The sequence below is a fragment of the Aethalodelphis obliquidens genome, unplaced genomic scaffold (assembly GCF_003676395.1).
Source record: "Aethalodelphis obliquidens isolate GAN/ISIS:26980383/991018 unplaced genomic scaffold, ASM367639v1 scaffold8, whole genome shotgun sequence".
Classification (NCBI taxonomy): Eukaryota; Metazoa; Chordata; class Mammalia; order Artiodactyla; family Delphinidae; genus Aethalodelphis; species Aethalodelphis obliquidens.
Window position 1 is genome coordinate 7,138,182 of NW_020837952.1, and position 21,786 is coordinate 7,159,967.

At 55.9% G+C, this 21,786-nt stretch overlaps 1 protein-coding gene across 3 annotated transcripts in view; it reads left to right on the forward strand.

Annotated features, from left to right (window-relative positions):
- LRP1 (LDL receptor related protein 1) overlaps positions 1-21,786 on the forward strand; it is a 79,344-nt gene that overhangs the window by 6,502 nt on the left and 51,056 nt on the right. For 2 of the 3 annotated variants that reach the window (XM_027106737.1, XM_027106735.1), the window contains exons 2-10: positions 2,289-2,411; positions 4,975-5,112; positions 7,162-7,281; positions 8,803-8,931; positions 9,052-9,315; positions 18,300-18,462; positions 18,572-18,794; positions 19,826-20,015; positions 20,484-20,627. In XM_027106737.1, the coding sequence (XP_026962538.1) occupies positions 2,289-2,411; positions 4,975-5,112; positions 7,162-7,281; positions 8,803-8,931; positions 9,052-9,315; positions 18,300-18,462; positions 18,572-18,794; positions 19,826-20,015; positions 20,484-20,627 (1,494 nt within the window). Of the gene's footprint in view, positions 1-1,287; positions 1,444-2,288; positions 2,412-4,974; positions 5,113-7,161; positions 7,282-8,802; positions 8,932-9,051; positions 9,316-18,299; positions 18,463-18,571; positions 18,795-19,825; positions 20,016-20,483; positions 20,628-21,786 lie in introns of all 3 variants that reach the window. The other variant, XM_027106736.1, reaches the window with a different exon arrangement.

The following is a 21,786-nucleotide window of genomic DNA, read 5'->3' on the forward strand; positions in this document are numbered from 1 at the left end:
AAGGAAGTTCTTTCACATCTCTCGAGATCCTTGTGCTGCCCTGACCTGTGGGAGACGTGCACCTCCAGTCCCCCTGCCCCGGCCCAAAGGGATGCTGCTGTGGGACGGGGGCCCTGAGCGCTCCTCTTCCTTTCGCTCCCATCCCCCGCTCCCTTCCCTCCGCGAGAGCACATCTGGTTTGTGAATCTCTCTCATTTCAGCTTTCGGAGTTTGCCAGCTGCTGTTTCCTCTGTCGAGTTCAGGCCAAAAATGGGGGTGGGGGACAGCGGGGGGGACAAAGTGAGGGCCAAAGGAGGAGGGGACCATGGCTGGGACTCGGAATGGAGGGGAGATTGGAGTGACCAACCGGTGACCTCAGGCCTGGGCTCTGAGTTCTACCCTGGGGAGGAGAGGGGGCGTGGACTAAAAGTCCAGGTGGAGGCAGGGGTGGCATGGGGGCCTTTCTGGGCTCCAAACAGCCCATCTGCCTCTGAGTCCCCTTCCAGCCCCCTCTACCCGCCCCGCCACCAGCCGGTCTCGGCTGGCCAGGGGAAGAGGACCGTTCTCTGGCATGCTAACTAGGCTGGCGGGCTGTTTCCCCGGGAAGACCTCACAGCTGGCCCAGTGGGGCAATGAACTCAGCATTATCCACCTCCTCAAGGGGCCTTTATTCCCTGCTCAGGGTGGGGGGGAGGGGAGGGGGACTCCGGGGCCGGGGGCCTAGCCAGGCCATCCTTGATGTGTTTCCTGAACTCGGCTCTCATCCTGGCCAGGGGCCTGAGTGCTGTCCCCTCTGCCAGAGATGGGGGTTAGGGAGGGAGGACGTCTTCTCAGTGTGGCTGCCCTCACACTCCATCCCTCCCTGCTCAGAGCCCTGACACACTTTCCTTCTGCTCTGTCCCAGCCCTGAGCTCACTCTGCCCTGCTGTCTTCCCAGGGTGCTGTGGCTCCTGAGGGGCCATCCTGCCCCTCCTTGGCACCCCAGTGCCTAGTGCAGTGCCTGGCACAGAGCTGGTTTCCAGTGCACGACAGCCGAAGAGGAAATGGGATTGACGCAGACCAAGGAAGAGGCGATGAAGGGCTGGGAGACTGGCTGGGGGTGAAGGAGGGGGGTACTTTTCTTCCCGTGGAGGGCACGGTGACGGCATCGGGAGGAACAACTCCTGAGAGCCTCTCAGTGAGAATGGGGAGACTGGTGTGCACTGGTTGGTTAAAAGCTTAGAGTCAGCTCAACTGGTATGAGTCCTGATTTTGTCACTTGCCTGCTGTGTGAACCCACCTTCTCTGAGGCTTGGTTTCCTCATCTAGGGAATGGTGGTATTGGTAGTACCTACTTTGTCATATTGTGGAGAGGATTAAATGAGATGATACGTGGAAGGAACTAGTGTACCACATTTCCTGGCACACACTGAGGTAACAATGAGGGTTAGCGTTACCGTCTTTAATTCATCCCCGGAGAATGAGGTAAGAGAATGGGGCAGGAGCAGAGGGAAGCTGGTGGGGGTGAGGGTTTAGGGCAAAGAGGTCCTGGATATAGGACCTTAACGGGTCGGCTGGGCTGAAACCAGCTCCTACAGGTCACCCCAGCCATCCCCCTGCCTCAGCTCTCCAACTCTGTCATCCTGGGCAGTCTTAGGTGCTTCTTACCTCTGAGGGCATCTGCTGAAAGTCTAACCAGCAAGGGAGGCTGTGTCTTTAGAGAATGCAGGTGGAGGCAGGGCTCCTCTGCTGATGCCATCTCCAAGCCACCACTGTGCCAAGGGCACCCCAGACACACATCCCATCTGGGGGCCTGGTGGTTAAGAGTTGGAGGTGGGCAGGATGATGGGTCCCAGGGACCAAAAGTGTCCCAGAGGGCGAAGGAGCAGAGAGGTTAGAAAAGACCAGCTCTGGACCTCTAGTGAGATAGGGAGGAAGATAAAGAGAAAACACGTCAATGGCTAAATGCCCCATCGCTCTCAGTCAGCAAAATGGGGTTGCTGGTGTCTGACCAGAGTAACAGAGAACAGCAAGGGCTTTGACCCTGAGGACTGGGGGAGGGCACACCGAACAGGCAGTCTTCGGGACTGAGCGGGCGACAATAAAATGTGCTCCCTGCATCCTTCCCCTCCCGCCGTTGCAGGTACGCGGTGTTCTGGGAGTGAACCCCAGCCACGTGCCCACCCCCCCCCAACACATGGACCGTGGGTCAGAGTCTGGGCCAGATGGAGACTGATGCTGGGGGAGGAGGAGGAGCCCTAGAGCGCTTAAGGCCATAGAGTTGGCCTGTATCCCTCATGCACACCCCTGTTTTCTTCCCTTGACCCCAGTCCCTAAGACTTGCAGCCCAAAGCAGTTTGCCTGCAGAGACCAGATCACCTGTATCTCAAAGGGCTGGCGCTGTGACGGTGAGCGGGACTGCCCCGACGGATCTGACGAGGCTCCTGAGATTTGTAAGTGCCTTTTCTGGATCCCTCCCCCGCACCACCGATTCCTGCCTTTTCCTTTTGGCCCAGGCAGTTTGGGATGAGGACAGTTGAGCTCTAGTCCGGCGTGGACCTTGCTCTATGATTGTTTGTACATGACACAGCTAAAACTGTCCTCTCCCCCTCTTCAAAGAGCCCGGCATGGTGCTTGGTGTGCTCAGAAATGAGCTCCCTCAGCTGCTATACCCCCAAGCCAGCCAGAGATTGTGTTCTCTGGGCTGACAGCTTTCCTGGAAGGAGAGGGCCCAGGCTCCCCTCCCTTCTGGCTCATCCCTCTTCTTCCCACCTCTGAACCTCCTGATCCTTGATGAGTGCCCCCAGGTCTTGCTGGGTCCCCTTCCTGTCCTCAGGCTCCCAGGCCAAAGGCCACTGGCCCCTTGCTAAGTCTCTGTCCCAGAAGCCCCACCCCTGCGCATTTCCCGCCCTCCCCCGCTCCCCCTGCCCTCCGTAAGTGGTGTAATCAGAGGCAGCTGTTTAAACTGGGAGAAAGGTCCCCACCCAGGCTTTACCCTGCCAGTGGGGGGGAGTGGAGGACTTTCTGGCGGGACCCTAGAGTCCTGGGCAGCTGGCAGAGTCTCTCCTCTGCGGGGCTCATCTGGGCTGGGGTCTAGGGGATCCTGCGTTCCTAGGTCTGTCTCCGTTCTCTCTCCGGCTTTATCCTGTCCCAGCCCCATCTCCACACCCTCACCCATAATTATTAGGGGTAATTTTAGGGCCAGAAAGGGAGCGACCAGTTCTGTCTGCCTCACCCTCATACCCTGCCCTGGAGGTGTGGGAGCCAGGGATATTCTGCAAGTGTTTGTATGGGGGCGTGGCTCAGCCTGGAGCATCTTCTTGTCTGATGCCGTCTTTATGCCCCACATTTCTGACCCCAATGCTTGGCGTTAGGGATAAAGAAAGCCATGCAGAAGGTCCAGATCTGGCTCTTTTTATCCTCCTCCCTTTCATTTGATGTAAACCCCACCTTATACACATCCCCACACTGTCCCCACTCATGCACACTCCTGGACCTATCACACCCACACTCAGTCCCTCCCGGGCACTGACTCACTCCCCTCCACCCTCCCCGACATACACAGACAGAGGCAGATGCTGGCACAGACATGCTCTCATAGCAACGCAGAGTCAACACTCTGAAATGGGGATGCAGAGACACAACCTGCACTCAGACAGATGCTCCCAGACACGCACACACAAACCCAGACTCGCTCCCAAAAGGACATGGAAATGCACATACCAAGGCCAGAAGCACCAGCACATGTGGCTTGTGGGATGTTAGTTCCCCGACCAGGGATTGAATCCAGGGCCATGGATTCACCCTCACTCCACACCACTCTGCTCCACGGTACACACCTCCCTCACCTGTGCATGTGGACTCCTACCAGGCACAGGCGGACAGGTGCGCTCATAAACAGACACTCTCTCACACCCTGTCCAGGTTTGGGAGCCAATGGGCAGTGGTCTGTCTACCAGCCCACAGGTTTAGCCAGTGTCCTAGGTCACCTGGCCTCCTTAGAATCCCCTCAGGAGCTCTGCCCTGCCCTCCCCCCAGCCCATCTTCTTGGGTAACAAAGGAGGTACCAAGACATCATCAGTGGGCCACAGCATTTGACCGTTTCCAGAGCCTTGCATCAGGCAAGCTGCTCTGGGGCTGGGGGTCTGTAACAGTGCATCCAACAGAAATATAATGCAAGCCATGTACACAATTTCGAAATTTTCTAGTTGCCACACTCAAGAAGGTAAAAATAATCAGGTGAAATTAATTTCAACTTTATTTTACCCAATGTATCCAAACTATTATCATTTCAGTATATTATTTGTTTAAAAGTATTAATGAGATCTTTTGTATTCTTTTTTGTGGCTGTGGTATTAAGTCTTCAAAAACCAGTGTGCATTTTATTTCATTTATTCATTTATTTGTTTGTTTGTTTGTTTCCGGCCATGCCACGTGGCTTGCGGGATGTTAGTTCCCCGACCAGGGATTGAATCCAGGGCCGTGGTAGTGAAAGCACCGAGTCCTAACCACTGAGCCACCAGGGAACTCCCATTGTTTTTTGTTTGTTTTTGCCAGTGTGCATTTTATACTTACAGTTGGAACTAGTCACATTTCAAATGCTCAGTAGCCACGTACGATGCTGCATATTGGGAAGTGCAGTTCTAGAAGACTTGGTCCAGCTCTCAGCCCCAGGCTCTGTGACCTGGGGAGCTATAGGAAGGAGGTGTACTTTGTCTCCTGAGTGTAGATGTGAGGCGTGGGGGTCCACAGCGTGCGGCATTTGGGGAGTGGACTCTTTGCTAAAACCCAGTTCTCCCCTCCACCTGGCGGCTCCCAGGTGTGTAGCTGCTGTTGGGAATGGCATAGGAGAGCTCGAGGTTGAAGAGTCTATCCAGGCCCTAGGCCTCCTGAGATCTAAGAAGTGCAGGTGCCTGAAACCCCAGTCTCAGTTCCCCACCCCCTCCCCCAGTGAACAACTAGGCGGACAGCCTCTGTAGCCAGCGCGGTCATGCTGGCCTTTCCATCTGCCCCCAGGTCCACAGAGTAAGACCCAGCGATGTCAGCCGAACGAACACAATTGCCTGGGCACCGAGCTGTGTATTCTCATGTCCCGCCTCTGCAACGGGGTCCAGGACTGCACAGATGGGTCGGACGAGGGGCCCCACTGCCGAGGTAAGGGCTCTTCCACCTCTCCTGTCCCAGGTGGATGCAGTGAGTTCTCAGGTGGGCACCTGACAGGTTTGGAGGCCCGCCATCCAAGGACTGTCCTCGCACCTTTGGGGGGGATGAGGCCTTGTCCTGCTCCCCTGCGCCCCGGGCACTTCTCTGTGTGTGCTTGGACATGTCACTACCCCTCTCCAGTCTCCAGTTTCCCACCTGTGAAATGAGAGCTTTATACTAGATCAGCGTTTTTGTACTTTTTATTTTTGTAAATAGCGGGGTCTTTTCTTCAGATGGTTTCTTACATGAGTATGAACAGAGAAGAGCAGATGCTGTGAGTGAAGCTGGGGTCGGGGGGTTCTGGAGTTTTGTCCCCCTGCGTCCACTTCCAGGGCCCCCAAAGGCGTCCCCCAGGAAGTGCAGATCTTTGAGGCTCTGTGAAGTTGCTTGATGGGAAAGTCACCCAGGCTGAAGAGGGAACTATGATAGGTCAGACTTCCTTCCCACCTGCAGCTCAGGTCACCAGCTCTGCAGTTCTCCCCCTGGAGGCCCCCATGACCCAGGGAGAGTCTGGATCCCACGTGAGCAATGGGAGAGATTCTTTGGGGGCAGGGGGGACAGGCAGGGCCTCAGGCCTGTGAGTCAGGGAATGGGGACTTCTCCTACTGCCCTCAAGGTCTGGGCCTGGAGCAGAAGCCTGGCTTTGTGAGTCCCTAGGCAAGCCCCTGGGTGTGGGGCAATCTTCCCTGGGGGGTGGGGACCGTGTCCTGTGCCTGTAACGCGTGTCAGAAAACATCTGCCTGTGGGAAGAGACACATCTGGATCCTGTTCATTGAGGGCAGGGAGTGTGGAGCAAGGGAGTTTGTGGAAGATTTTTATCCTTCCCTTTGGTTGATTCTGCATGTTTTTCTCTGAAGCTCCTGGAATGGGATGCAGAGTGTGGGCCTAGGGGCTGACTTCAATTACCACGCACGTCCCATCTTATCGGATGGCGCGTGTTCAAGTTTGCTTGATTTCGTATACCTGATCAGTATCAAAAACAACCAAGAACCTCGAAAACCTAGGGTTTGGACCTCCTTCTCTGATATTACAGAAGTTGGACCTCATCATCCTCCCACCCCATATCCAGAAGAGAAACTCTTTTCCAGATTTTCCGGAACGAACACTATTTCCCCCCTGTGTTGGGGGGAGGCTGGACAGGGCAGCACACTCGGGCTCTCGGGGAGGAGAAGGAAGAACCGGGGCCCGGCCCCCGATCCCAGCTCCTCCTGGCCGGCTTAGTGCCTCTAAACGTCTTAGCATCTCAGGCAGTGCTCTCTCCTAGGTGGGAGGGGGGGAGCAGGGGTGTGAGGCAGCTGGACAAAGGGGTCTTTGTGGCCAGGCCGCCTGGCCCCATGCAAGGCCATTAATTGGGTCGCTGGTCTGGGGGGGCAGCTGCTCTCCCACCTCTTCCCCCTCCTGTCTCATTCCCTTCTGTCTCCCCTGTGGAAGTGGGTCAGTGGCAGGAGGAAGATTAGAGAAGGATCCCAGGGGAGCCAGTTTTGCTCCTCCTCCTATCCTCTACCTGGACCTTGGGCCTTCTCTCTGAGGCCTCTAGGGCTCAAGGGATGGGTTGCAGGGGTGCTTCTAGACAAGAGCTAGGGTGCTGCACAGAAAGACTCAATTCCATGCCAGCTCTTCACCCTCAGCCCCAAAGCCAACATTGCAGTCCTCGGGCAGTGCAGGCAAGAGGTATGTGAAGGGGATGAGAATCACTGTCCCCACTTCCTGTTGACCCCAACAAACTACCAGAACCCCTCTCCGTGGGGACAGGGAGTTCAGAGCAGGGAGATGTGGGTTCTAAATCATAATGGGCTGTGTGACCTTGGACCTGTCTTATACCCACCCTTGGTCTCGGTTTCCTCACTGACACTATATTTTTAGGGTCGATGCTTCGTAAGCCCCTTCATCTCTGACACTGCAGGCAGCAGAAGTGGTTTCTGAAGGGTTGGGGGAAGGTTGCAGTCTGGGTACAGCTGCCAGGTCTGAAGTCCTGAGTATGTGTCACCTGCTCCCACACAGAGCAGCGAGGACAGTGTTCTCATCTGGGTTGCCAGCACCACTGTGTCCCTACACTCAACGGGCCCACCTGCTACTGCAACAACAGCTTTCAACTTCAGGCAGACGGCAAGACCTGCAAAGGTAAGTGTGCCCACCGCGTGTGCTGGAGGTGAGGGGTAGTGGGCCGGGCTGGGGAGGAGAAAGCAGATGGAAGGCGCAAGACAGGAGGCGGGGCTACGGGCCTTACAGCCTCAGGGCAGACTGTGGGCCCTAACTACTTGCTTCCACCAGACTTCTTTTTTTTTGCAATACGCGGGCCTCTCACTGTTGTGGCCTCTCCCGTTGCTGAGCACAGGCTCCGGACGCGCAGGCTCAGCGGCCATGGCTCACGGGCCCAGCCGCTCCGCGGCATGTGGGATCCTCCCGGACCAGGGCACAAACCTGCGTCCCCTGCATCGGCAGGTGGACTCTCAACCACTGCGCCACCAGGGAAGCCCTCCACCAGACTTCTTAAAAGTCATCTTAAAAATTATACGAGTCAGGGACTTCCCTGATGGTCCAGTGGTTAAGACTCCACGCTTCCAGTGCAGGGGGCGTGCATTCGATCCCTGGTCAGGGAACTGAGATCCCACATGCTGCGCGGTGCAGCCAAAAAAAAAAAAATTATATAGGTCATATGTGAGTTTCCTTGTAAAAAAAAAAATTAAAGCATTATAGATAAAACCAAAGTCCCCTTTGACAAATCCTCTTCAGTTCTGGTCCCTTCCCCATCTCTCTGGAGGTCAACTCTGTTACCAGTTTGCTACTTCTCTGTCCAGGCCTTTTTCTGTCCATGTATACATGTACTCATGGAGAATCTAACTGAAAGTACTGTTTATGTGCATGTGATTTTTTTTTTACATAAATATCATATTGTACGTATGCTTTTTTCAGTTTTTTCACCCAGTATGTTCTAGAGATTTTTCCATGTTAATACGTAGACATCTACCTCATTCTTTTAAAAACCACTGTGATGTATGACTGTTACCACAGTTTACTTGGCCATCTCCCTTTTGATGCGTAAGGCGTTCCCAGTTTCTTCTGTTACACACCATGCAAACTTTTCTGTTTTAAATTTACCTCCCTGGGGTCGTTGCACAAATGCCACCTTCTCAGTGAGGCCATCCCTACCGCCCTAAAATCCCACCCCCAGCACCTGCATTCTCTGTCCCCTTTCTCTGCTTAATATTTTTCCCTAGCACCAGCCACTTTCCATTGCACTAGTTCCTCTCACATGCCATTTACCTTTTTGTCATATTATTGTAGTAGTAGTATTTCATTTATTATTGGAATTTAAGTTTTATGAGGGCAGCAATTTGAATCTGTTTTATTCACTGATGTATCCCCTGAGCCTAGAACGGTACCTGGCACATAGTAGGTACTCAAGAAATCTTTTCTGAGCGAATGGATAATATGCACGTGTGTGGCTATTTCTCCCGGGTAGATTCCAAGTCTGGATTCTCTAGGTGATAAAGTTTCCACATTTCTTATTGTAATAGATTCTGCCAAACTGTCCTCCGAAGTAGCCGTAGGCTTGGACACATCCCTGGTGGTGTCTGAGGGCACTCCCTTCCCTGCCCTCGGCACGCTGGAAGTGACCACGCTCTCCCCTTTTCCCGGCAGACTTTGACGAGTGCTCGGTTTACGGCACCTGCAGCCAGCTGTGCACCAACACAGATGGTGCCTTCACGTGCGGCTGCGTGGAAGGGTACCTGCTGCAGCCAGACAACCGCTCCTGCAAGGCCAAGAACGGTAGGTGGGGTCACCTGTGGCCATACAGCTAGGCGCCCTCAGTGTTGTTCCCTGATGGGGAGTGGCCAGAGAGGTCTCAGGGCCACTTGCTGCATTGACCCTTCTCTCCTCCACCTACAGAGCCGGTAGACCGACCCCCTGTGCTGCTGATTGCCAACTCACAGAACATCCTGGCTACGTACCTGAGTGGGGCCCAGGTCTCTACCATCACACCCACTAGCACACGGCAGACCACAGCCATGGACTTCAGCTACGCCAACGAGACGGTGTGCTGGGTGCACGTTGGGGACAGTGCTGCCCAGACACAGCTCAAGTGTGCCCGCATGCCGGGCCTGAAGGGCTTCGTGGACGAGCACACCATCAACATCTCCCTCAGCCTGCACCGTGAGTCACCTGTTCCAGCTTGGAGGGCAGGGGAGATGGGCAAGACAGAGCCTGTCTGGGACAGAGTCAGAGGGGTATTCGGGATGACCCCTGTCTGGGGCAGGAGCCTAAACAAAAGCCGCTGACGGAGGCCGAGGCAGGGGGTTTCACATGATGACACTTGTTTGGAGCCGGGGCAGAGTTATGGCTGTGCTTCCTCCCCTCTCTCTGAGCTGAGTCTCTGATGGCTCCTGCATTTCTGGCTCAGGGCAGAGGAGGGCCTCCCAGAAGAAGTGCCCGATTGGCGCAATAACTGGTCAACCTCCAGAGACCAGGGGCTGTCCCTTTTCAGAGAGAGGAGTGTCGATTAGTCCACAGAGGGGCTTTCCCACACAGCGAGAGCCAGAGCAAGGGAAAGAAGAGGCCTGGAACCAGCGGAGCCTGGCTAAGTTGTAGCTGAGGGCAAAGGAGCCGCGACCAGGCTGGGTCCAATCTCCTCTTCCATTATTTCTCTTGGGGACATCTCCAGAACGGACTCCCTGCTGCAGCATGGCTGTAGGGGTCCTGAGGCTGTTTCTAGGGGGCTTTGTGGCAGGAATGAGCCCAGAGGAGGAGCCGTGAGCGCTGGGGCCACGTGAGCGTTCTCAGATATCCTGGATGTCCCCCTTCGGGGCTCCCTCCCAGGCCATACTTTGCTGTCTCAGAGGTGGCAGATGGGCTGTCACTGGGGATGGGGCCAGGGCATAGATCCACTGCCTGGAGCCGTCCTGCTCATCTCAGATGCTGCTACATAAACAAACAAAACATCTGGCATCATCACATTTCCAGGAAATGCACCACAGGGCTGGGGGGGAGGTCTGGCCTATGGTTGATCTCACCCTCGGGAGAGAGGGTAACTTGATCTGTGACCTTGAGTAAACCAGAACTCCCTGTCTCTGCTTTGATTTCCTAATCTGCATAATGGGTTTGAGCCTGTCTGGCGAGATCAGATAAATTGCAGAGAAAGCCAGAAGTAACTAGAGGCCAGTGCATACAAGGTTTAGGATGGTAAACCTGGGTCCTGTCTAGAAGATCTTGAAGTTCCTTCTCTGGGTCCCCATGTGATGATCCCCACAGAAGACCAAAATCCCAGGAGGACACAAGGGCTTAGTTTTTGAGGGAGCAGGGGTTCCTCCAAGAACCCCCGCCCTCTTGCAGCCCCATTGTGTGGTCCACACCTCAGCTGCGGCCCTTCCACAGCATCCCAATAGCTGTTGGTGACCAAGGCTCACCTGTGGTAGACCTGTCCTTCTTGGAGTGCTGGGCTGGGGGCTGCTGTGCCTGGTCGGCTGAGCTCTTGAGGGGTGGGCAGTTGTGATAGGTTGGGTAGTATCAGGGTGAGACCCCATGAGACAGCTGCCCTCTCCCTGTTCCTTGTCGACGGTCCCACCCGACAGGCTGTCTGGGCAAACAGCTCCAGCAGTTCCCTCCCTGGCCCTGCCTCAGGGCGGCCAATGGGCTGATGAGCTTGTGGATAGGTGGCTGGCAGGGGTGCCCTGACGGGAACATTTTTTGCTCTGGCCTGGCCCCTCTCCTGCCTTTCTCCCCAGGAGAAGCAGGAAATAACCTCAGGTGGGTGTCCCTCCCTTGGCAAACAGAGCCTTGCCTTCAAAGTCTGCTAGATTCGTTGGGCCCCTCTGGGGCAGAGTCCAGGAGGCCAGAAGAGACCGGAAGGTTCTGGGGAGAAATGCTGCTGGGGCAAATGAATGGGTTCCTCTTGCCCCAGCCTCTGTCCCTTCCTCCTGCCCTACCCCCACCCCACGCCCCATGCCGCCTGAATGTCTGGCTGTCACCCTGAGGATGGTTGTTTTGCTCTCATCCCACAAACTAATTATGGGCCCTGAGCTGAGGATGTCGGAAGTGTCTCTCCCCAGCACCCTCCCCCCGCCCCCAGTTCATCCCCCTTCCCAGGAGAGGCTGATGGCCTGCCCTGGTGTGCAGCGTGGCTGGTCCCAGGCACTCACCTGCGCAGTGGGCTGCTGGCCTGTAATTAGCTCCCCCAGGGGCAGGAAGAAGAAAGGCTGCTGCTTTCTCCTGCTTTCTCTCTGCCCTCTGGGGGAGCCCTCCCTGCAATCGTGCCATTCTTGGCCGACCCTGACCTCCCTCGGACCCCTGGCCTGAGCCCCATGCAGGGGGGAGGAGTCTGACAAGGGAGAGGTGCTGGAGCCCAGAGCCCAGAGGCTGAGAAGCCCGCCTGCTGGTGTGGGAAGAAGGGGGAGCCTGCCCTGGAGAAAACTCTGGAAACAGAAATAGAATAGAAAGAAGGAAGGAGGCCAGGAAGTGAGCCTGTTTCACATGGGTCCTTGGGCGTTTGTGAGCCAGGCCTGCTCTGACTCCTGAGCCCTCGGAGGGCCCCTCCCAGGCCCCACAGTGGCTGGTGCGGCTTCATGACTGGCTCCGTGGAATAGGCTTAGGGCCGAAGTCCGGCCTTTTCCTGTCTGAGCCCAGCTCCTTCCCTCTGTTGCTACTCAAGAGTGGGGAGAGACCTGCTGACCGAATCCTCACTCGTTCTGACAGGTGTGTGTGCGTGTGCGTGCGTGCGTGCCTGCATGTGTGTGTGTGTGTTTTCATCCCTTAACAGGCTGGGCTGCCAGCGCTTCCTCCCCCAGCCTGTGTCTTGCATTGGCCTGGGTTGGGGGGTGGGTCTTAGAAATCAGTCCTCATCTCTTCTCCTCCCTCCTGGGATATAATTCCACGGTCCATCCTCCCCTCTGCCGCTGCCCCAGCAGGACGGGGATGTCTCTGAGGACTCTGATCCCATGACTAGAGAACATGATGGGGTGAGCCAGGAGACCCTCAGGGAAGACCGTGTCCCACCCCTCAGGGTTTACTACTGCCTTTCCCAAAGCCGGAATGCCTTGATTTTTAGGTCGTGTATGGATGTGCGTTTTTTATTGTTATAGTTATGTTTTTATGTAATACCCATTAGAAGCTCCTACAACCAGCATATCAAACCTACGACTTCATAGATTGTTTAGGATGCAGCAAAATAAGAAAAGTGAGTTGATGTAAAGAAACGGTAGAGCAGGCTGTGCACAAACATGGGAAGCATTTTGAAAGTGACAGACAAAAGACTGAAGTTCTGGAAACCGAGGTCCAGAGGGGTCGACAGGCCTGGCCTGCCCACCCTACCCCCCACTTCTGACCACCCTCTCAAGGAACCTCAGGCCCTGTCCAGCCCCCTGCAGGGCCGCCCCTGGGCAGGGCTGGAGGTCAAGTCTGCTTGACCCCCAGCCCAGCCCGGCCCTGCATTGTCTAGGCTTCACTCCTCTGACCTGTCCTCCCTGAGCTTTGAGGATGTTTCTGCTGTAGAAAGAAAGAGCACAGACTGCAGGGGCGGGGCCCTGGGAAGATGTGTGTGTGTGGTGAGGGGAGCTTCTGAGGTTGCAGATAGAGGCCTTGAAGGACATAAGGTTTGCTGAAGTCACTTCATTCGGGGCTGTGTATGAGGGAATGCTCTGGAGGGGCCCTTGGGGGTCCTAGGGTTTCTTCCCTGTACCATGCTGCATGGGGAAGGAGGAGATTGGAGGGGAGGCCCAGAAAAGTCCTCCTAGGCTGCAGGCTGCAAGGTTGCGAAATGGGTCCCCAAGTCCAGCTGGCCAGCTTCACTTTTCCCTCCCTCTCGTGTGTGTGTGTGTGTGTGTGTGTGTGTGTGTGTGTGTGTGTGTGTGTTTAAAATCACAACAGGAAATAGGGCAGTGATTTGTCTAGCGAAGGGGCACAGAAAGAGAGAGTATCTCCTCTGAGTCTGATGAACTGGCTTCCCTGCTGGAAGGGGAGCCATGCTCCCACTGAGCTGGGCACCCAAGACCCTCTCAGCCCCCACCCCAGCCTACAGAACACTTCCAGTGTCACGGATGAAAACTGGCCACCTGCTTCTTTGGCCTTTCCACCCATTGGGTGTCAGAATATTGGGGGGCTCTCGCCAGCCTGCTCTTGGCCTTGGGCCCCCCGCATCCTGGTACTTTTGCTTCCCATTCCCATTCCAAGTTTCCTAATCATTTAATGGCCCTTCTCTCCTCTTCCTGGCCAGGCCAGCCCTGTGTCTCCCGGCACAGCTCCAGCCCAGTCCTCTCCTCCCCCGCTGTCTCCTTGAAGTTGCCTCTCCACCCAGCCTGCGCCCAACAACCCCCTCCCTGTTTTCAAGCCAAAGGAAGTAACTTAAGCAAGAGAGATGTGTTTTAGAGCCCAGCAAGAATTTCTCAATAGTGGGAAGACCCTTGTTCTGATTCTGAATCAGAGTTGCAGAGTCCAAGCATCTCATCCCCGGGACCCAGGACTGAGAGCCTGTGTGGACCTGGGCCACTCAGGGGAGGGGAGCGGGGCTGGAAGTACAAGTGGGGCAGGAAGGGAGCCCAGGGACAGAGCTGACCCAGTGTGGCTGATCCCCGGACCTGCTGGTGGAACAAGAAGAGCTGAAATCAGGACCCGGCACGAAACAGGAGTGTGAGCACATGCCATTTAGCAAAACTTCTGCCAGGCCTGCCCGGGGGTCTCCTCCCTACCTGCAAAGGCCCCGGGCTCCCGAGCATCTCCCCCAGCCCTTGGGTGAGATCCCAGAGTGGCTCTGACAAGCAAGAACGTTGCGTGACAGACGTCTTGTCCCACTGTCTTAGGCATCCTCAGGCCAGAAAAGGAGGATCCTGGCAATAGAAGGGAAGGAAAAAATTAAGTCCCAGCTCTAGGACAACAGAGTGAGCACTCGGCATTCACCAAATATTTGCTGAATGAATCAGTACGTGTGTGTCAGGCGCTAGGGACAAAAATGAAAGACCTGCCCTGCCCTCACAGTATTTGTAATCAGGTAAGCAGGCTGTGATAAAAGGGGCTTATGGAAGCCTGCAATACAGGAATTTTCCTTCTGGGGGCCTGAACTATCTTGAAGAATAAGTAGTAGGTGTCAGCCCCAAACTGCCCACCTGGAGGGCCTACCTTCAGTCAGGAGGCCACAGGGCTCTGGCTGGAGGTACAGATGGAAAAGGTAAGGAAGGATGGGGCTGAGGTGAGGGAGGATCATGCAGTGGTATGAACAACAGCTCCCATTTGTGGAGCGTTTATCATGGGCCAGGCCCCGTGCTAAGTGCTGTTAATGCACCGTCCCATCCCAGATCCGCAGACCGAGACTCAGAGACATCAAGTGACTTGCCCATAGTTCCACAGTTGGAAGGTGACAGAACTAGGATTCATACCCAGGCTGTCAGTGTCTGGAGGCTGTCTGGGCCCCGGGCAGAGCAGAGTGATGGGAGAGGCAGGGAAGTTTTCTGGAATAAGGGCAAGAACTCGGTGTCTTCACTGGGGATGCAGTTACGGTGGAAATGGGATTTTCCTTCCTCGTCCAGGGACCTGGTACCCTATTCTGCAATCTTTAGGCGTATGGATGTGTTGGGGGATATTTCCTCAAGGCATAGAGACTCTCCTCCTTCCCCAGAATTATTTTAGGAAGAGTGACTAGAATCCTGCGGCTGAAGTCAGGGTCTTCTTGGGAATGGGCTGGGGCTGTTGTTTTTGGAAAAGCAGCCACCAGTTTAGGGAGACGCCTCTTGAATGACGTGAAGGAGGGCGACGTCGAGGAAAGCTGGAGTGGTGGCGAGTGCCGAGCGCTGAGCATCAGCGTTGGGGCACAGGGAGGGCTCAGCAGTTACAAACACACAGCCCAGGTCTATTCTGGGGCCTGGAACTGAAAGTCCTTTGTGATGTCGCAGGCAGGCTGTGGTCTATCCTCTGTCTTATTACCCTCCCAGCTTCCTGGCCTCCTTCTCTACCCTGGGATCCCTAACCCCGCAGCCTCCAGACCAGCCCCACACTCCTCCCATCACCACACAGCATCCCACCCCTTGGGTTTACAGGATTCTCCCGTCTTCAGGATCTCTGGGGCCTTTGGCCATAGAGCCCTTGTGGAGGGTGCTGTGAGGTGGATCAGTCCCGAGAAGGCTGGGCCACGAGGGGCCAGCTGCCCTCTGGGTGTGTGGAGACAGAATGTCAGGTCCTGCAGGCCGAAGCCCAGGACTCCAGTTGCCCCCTCCACGCCCCGGGACAGGGGGCAGTGGCCCAGACACTGCCTGCGGGGAGCCCGGGGGGGAAGGTGCCCTCTCCCGATCTGAGCCCGTCTCACTACACTTGGAATGGGAAGAGTGGCCCAGCGTGTGTGTGCGTGTGAGTGTGTGCATGTGTGTGAGTGTATGTGGTGGGGTGTGCAGAGGAGTCTGGACTTGAGAAGAGAGGAAGATAATGTGGTGGAGGGGTTGGATAACAAAGGATTTTTGCTTGCAACTAATAGTCTCCAGCTGCAAAAATACCAAAGGGGAGCCCAGGCCGGGCTGGGGACTCCAGTTCTTGCCAACTCCTCACCGGCCTGCTGAGTGGGGCCCTGCCTGGCCTTTGGGAGGTGGAAGAAGAGACGAGCCAAGGGTAAACATCTGAGAGCCGGACGATCCCTCTGCCTTCCTTCCCAGGCCAGCAGGGAGGCTCGAAGGTCAGCCATCCTGAGGCTGCAGGGGAGGACGTGGAACTGCATCTGGGATGGGGGGGCATCAGCTCCCTTCAGATTTCTTCCTCCTCCCCTCTTGCCGAGGGAGGGTGGATCGGGGAGCAGGGGAAGGGTGTTGCCAGCCTTGGAGCTGGGCAGTGACTCAGGGAAGCCTCAGGAAGTTGGAGAGAAGGACGCAGCTGCCCCAGCTGGTGCTGGGAAAACAGCTTTGAGTGATGAGGTTCGTCTGCATGCCAGCATCCCCCAGACCCCCACCGTGCCCACCAAGTAAAGGGCACACAGCCCTGTTTGCCTTTCACCCACCCTGCTGGCTGCCTGGGACTGCGGCAGGGTCCACCCCTCCCCCCCGCGCCCCCCCCACCCCGGCCCCAGCTTGGGACCTTGGTTTCCTCTGGATGGGGTCCAGCAGCGTTCATTTTCATCTGTTTTCTCTGTGGTCACAGTGTGGGGTAGTTTGCTCGCCTAACCCCTGCACTGGGCCCTCTTCCTCCCCGGCCTGGGATCCACGCGCCCAGGCTGCTCTGCCCCCTCTCTTTGACCTTGTCAGGAGGGGACAGTACTGGGGCTCCGAGGAGAGAGTTGCTGGGTTTAGGGACACATCAGCAGTCACAGGGGTAACACCTCATCCCTGTGGCCTCTTTCTCCAGGCATCTTGGGGTGGGGTTCAACAGGGGGGACCTGAAGAGGAAACTAGTTTGGTGAGAGTCTCAGACTGGCTCTTTCCCTTCCTCCCTCAGCCTAAGTCCTGTGACTGTGAGTCAGTGTCAGGGCCTGACCAAGTTCCCCGGGAGCCGTGTTCCTGTTCCCTGTGCCCCCCACCCCTACCCACTGTTAGGAAACAGCCCCTGAATCCCTGTGAGGGAGGGGGGAGGATTAGGGAGGGCTGAGCAGAAAGCCTAGTCATTATACCTGTAGCCGTGTAGGGATTGAATAATCCTTACCAGGTTGAGTGTGGCTAGTGGGGATTTCAGTAAAAAATAAATAAATAAATAAAAAAGTTTCAGCCAGAGACAGGTGGTCCAAAGACTCCTTTACCTGCTGAGGAAATTGGTGGAAGTGGAGTGCAAGGCAGGGGTCCCAGGGACTCATTGTCTTGGAAACTTCCCTGCTTGCAAGAGGTATCACCTCTGATAGTGGTCGTTGGAGGGGGCAGTGGGTGGATGGGAGCCAGTGGGTCCTGGAGAGAAGGAGCCACACTGCCCCCCAGGAGGCCAGCAGGGGTCCCGTCCCCAGACTTCCTGCCTCCTAGACTTCCTGCTGCCCTTGCCCCACCCCTGATCTCTTAGGCCCTTTTTGCCATAGACTGAGTATGGGCACCTGGTCTCCATCCTCTTCCCCCACTCCCACCCTTCTGAAGCTCCCCCTCTTTCTGAGCCATGCCTCAGTTTACCTTCAGAGTCCTTTGATAGCTCTCCTCCTCTGCACTCTCTCCTCCAGCCCTATATCTTTTTTTTTTTTTTTTTTTTTTTGCGGTACGCGGGCCTCTCACCGTTGTGGCCTCTCCCGTTGCGGAGCACAGGCTCCGACGTGCAGGCCCAGCGGCCATGGCTCATGGGCCCAGCCGCTCCGCGGCATGTGGGATCCTCCCGGACCGGGGCACGAACCCGCGTCCCCTGCGTCGGCAGGCGGACTCTCAACCACTGCGTCACCAGGGAAGCCCTCCAGCCGTATATCTTATTCCCTGCTCCTTCCCACCCTTCCGAGGACTGGAGGAAATTGAGCAATAGGGACATTGAAGAAACAGGGGAATGGGAGTGAGTACAGGAAGTTTGGCCCATGCCACTGGTTCCAACCTTTTGCCACCATGGACCTTCCCTTTTCCATCTCTGCGGGCCCCTTATTTGGACATTCTCTTCTCTCAGAGCGGATTTATTGATGGATACCCTGCTTTTCCACTTTTAAAAGTCATGCAGCACGTACAGCTTCCAGTCCATGCTCCTAGCTAGTGTGATATAACTCGACTTAGCATACAAAGATGATGAAAGTCCAGCCAAAAGCAGAGATGTGTGATGTTTTATTAGCCTGAGTGCTCTTATCTAAAGTAAAAGCAGATTTTAAAAGTTCTGGAATGAGCTAGTAGACCTATCCTCACTGCCTTTTGGAACCCCAAGAAGTTGGTCCCATTCAAGCAGGGGCTAGAGTTGGGAAACCTGTCCGTCAGCCAACCAGCCACCAATCATCCAGTGCCCCTGTGTGCCCGCCCTGAGCTTGGCATGGGGAGCAGGGCGGTGTGGGAGGATACTCAGAGACTTCTCTTTGGAGAGACCCTGTTGGTGAAGGGTGGCCAAGAGCACAAGGCAAAACGTGCCGCTGCCAGTAGCTCCCGTAAGAGCTCAGGGAGGAGAGACAGCCGTGGCATGGGTGGTGGAGGAGGGCACCCCAGAGGAGGTGGGCTTCCCACGGTAGGTTCTGCACCAGCAGAGGGTGGGCATGTCTGTGGGAGGACCTCCCCCATAGCCCTTTCATTCACACTCTCCAGACGTGGAACAGATGGCCATCGACTGGCTGACAGGCAACTTCTACTTTGTGGATGACATCGATGATAGGATCTTTGTCTGCAACCGAAACGGGGACACGTGTGTCACTTTGCTAGACCTGGAGCTCTACAACCCCAAGGGCATTGCACTGGACCCTGCCATGGGGTGAGCGGGGCAGGCAGGGGCACTGGCCCTGGAACAGGGAGGCAGAGGCTGTGGTAGAAGGGAGGGTGCCCGGTGTCCAGACCCCATTTAACATGCCATCTGCTCACAGGAAGGTGTTCTTCACTGACTACGGGCAGATCCCCAAAGTGGAGCGCTGTGATATGGACGGGCAGAACCGCACCAAGCTGGTCGACAGCAAGATTGTGTTTCCTCACGGCATCACGCTGGACCTGGTCAGCCGCCTCGTCTACTGGGCCGATGCCTACCTGGACTACATTGAGGTGGTGGACTACGAGGGCAAGGGCCGGCAGACCATCATCCAGGGCATCCTGGTGAGGAGGAAGTCTCGGCCGGGAAACCCTTCTCTGGGCCTCTTGGGAGGGCGGGGGACAGAATGGGAGCGTGGTTGCCCTGAGCCCTCTGGTAGGGAGGGGGTGGGCACGAGCATCTGGGGGAAAGGACAGAACATGGCTTCCGCTCGGACGGCCACAGTCATTTTAGAGACCACCTTTTACTTCCCTTTTCTCATTGGAGTTGGGTTCTTACAACAAGCCCCTGGAAAATGAGCGGTCAGGTGTCTCAGTTCCCTTTTGGCGGCTGAAAAAAGGCAGGATTCAAAGAGGTTCAGTGATTTGCTTGAGGTTACACAGCTGGGAAATAGCACTTGAACCTAGTCCAGAAGCCCTTCCAGTTCAGAGATGACACCTCTCTTCTGGGATAATTAGGGGGACCCTCCATCCCGATTTGCCTGAGACTATCCCAGTGTCAGCCCTGAAAGTCCCCTGGGCCAGTCTTGGACAAACTGGGACAGTTGGTTACCTTAGATACATTATGCAGGTAGCAGAGGCTGTTATCAGGCTTGCTTGGGGCCAGTCTGTTCTCTCAACCTTCCCAAGAGCTGGGAGCTAGAGGCAGGCTAAGCATGTTCCCTGTGGACAGAGTGTAGGGCCCAACTCCACTTCAGTGCAAAATCATCCCATCATTGAATATGTGCCTGGTTCTGAGAGGGACATGGTTCCTGCCCTCAAGGGGTTTGAGCGGAGTGGGTAGAGTAAACCCACAGATCACCAGACAGTGGATTACAGCCAGAAATGGAGTGTGGAAGGAGAGACTGTCCTCTCTGGTTAGAAGGTTCCAGAAGCCCTTCAAAGAGATGCTCTGTGAAGGATGGATGGGATTTGACAAGCATATCTCAAGAACAGGATAGTCCAGAGGAGACAGGAGTAAAGCACGGAGTCAGGCAACCGTGGAATGAGTTTGGGGATGCAAGTTATGGAGTCTGGAAGAGAAGCTGAGGGGCTCACCAGGGGCAGAGGGAGGATTCTCTTCTCTCATGTTGACCATTCCTGCCTGCCCACCTCAGATCGAGCACCTGTATGGCCTGACCGTGTTTGAGAATTATCTCTACGCCACCAACTCAGACAACGCCAACGCCCAGCAGAAGACGAGCGTGATCCGCGTGAACCGCTTCAACAGCACCGACTACCAGGTCGTCACCCGTGTGGACAAGGGAGGTGCCCTCCACATCTACCACCAGCGGCGTCAGCCCCGAGGTGAGCGGGGTTCCACAGCCCCGCCAGGGACACCCCTGATTCTCTTGTGGCATGAGTGCTTCTCCTAGCCATCCACCCCAGACTACCTCCTCTCCACCGTCTGCTTCCCCCGCCGCCCCTTCCTGCCCATCAGCCTCCAGATCCCACCCCCAGGGAGCCCCTTGCCCCTATTCTGCTCAGGACGTAGATCACCCCTCCCAGTTCCCTGGCTGGTCTAGAGTAGAAGTGCCTGGCTGTGGGCAACAGTGTGACTCTGTCCCCTGACCACAGAGGTCCCCACCCAAGAGTCTGAAGGCTGGGTGGTGTCAGAGCAGAGGAATGCCAGTCCCGTGGCTTCCGAATCCCCAGAGGGGGCAACAGGCACAAAGACCTTAGCAGGAGGGAGAGTGGTCAGACTGCAGGAAGCCTTCTCAAGGCCTGGGCACAGGGGCTTCGAGGGGTCCTGACCAGCTCTCCATCCTGCCCCAGTGAGGAGCCACGCCTGCGAGAATGACCAGTACGGGAAGCCGGGAGGCTGCTCCGACATCTGTCTGCTGGCCAACAGTCACAAGGCGCGGACCTGCCGCTGCCGCTCCGGCTTCAGCCTGGGCAGTGATGGGAAGTCATGCAAGAGTGAGTGACAGGGAAGGGCTTGTGTGCCTGCTGGGGTGGGACGGGAGGGGTCCTCACCTGCCTCCCACAGCCCAGCTGCATCTGTCTGAGATGCAGAAAGATGGAGGGCCTTACCCAAAGTTTCGCCCTGGTGAGGGAAGGGATGCGACTTGCACTCCCATCCGAGAGCAGGGCTTATCCCGCTCCCCCACTCAGGCCCCGGAGAACGCTGTCCACTGGCCCATTCATCCCTTCATTCCTTCCTTCATTCAACAAGTATCTAGTGAGCGCACGCTATGTCTGGCACTGTCCTGGCAGTGAGGGTTCAGCAGTAAACAAGATAGACGTTGTCTCTGGCCTCATGGAGCTTATAGTCTGGCAGGAGAGGCAGACAGACACATAAATAACTTGCGGTGAGGGTAGGTGTTAGGAAGAAAATAAAGTGCAGCTTAGAGTTAATGACGACAGCGAAGGCTCCGGTTTAGACGACAGTCAGGGAAGGCTTCTCTGCGGAGGCGATAGTAACGTCAAGCGTGCTGTGAAATGAGGAAGTGAACCATGTGAATCATGTACCTGAAAGGAGAGCGCTTCCGGCAGAGGGAATCTGTAGCGCCCAGGCTCAGAGGCCAGCGTGAGCTTGGCGTGCCGGAGAGCAGAGAGGCGGCAGGGGGACGGGAGCGGGGCAGCGCGTGAGTGAGGGGAGATGAGGAAGGGTGTTGGATTATATTCTAACTGGAATGAGAAGCTCTGGGTGGCTTAACAGATTTGAGTCACGTTTGTAGAAATGATCACGCTAGCTGCTGGGCGGAGGATGGGCAGCAGGGAAGTGGCAGGACGCTGTTTATGCGGCGTAGGCAAGAAGTGACATGGCTTAGACTAGGATGAACAGAGGAAGTTGTCAAAAGGGACCTGATTCCAACATATTTGGGCCACTAATTCCACTACTCAACAGAGGGCACTTACTGAAGACATGATGCTTTCACCCCATTTCTCACCCCTAGAGTGCATAGGAAAAACCCCTAGGGCGTTGTTCCCTGGACCTTACATGCTTATGTGTCTGTCCATGTGGTTCAGACCCCCTGCCGTCCCCACACCCTTGACCCAGTACAGCCAGGGCGTTGGCTGGGTGGTGGGTGTGTGTGTGTGTGTGTGTGTGTGTGTGTGTGTGTGTGTGTGTGTG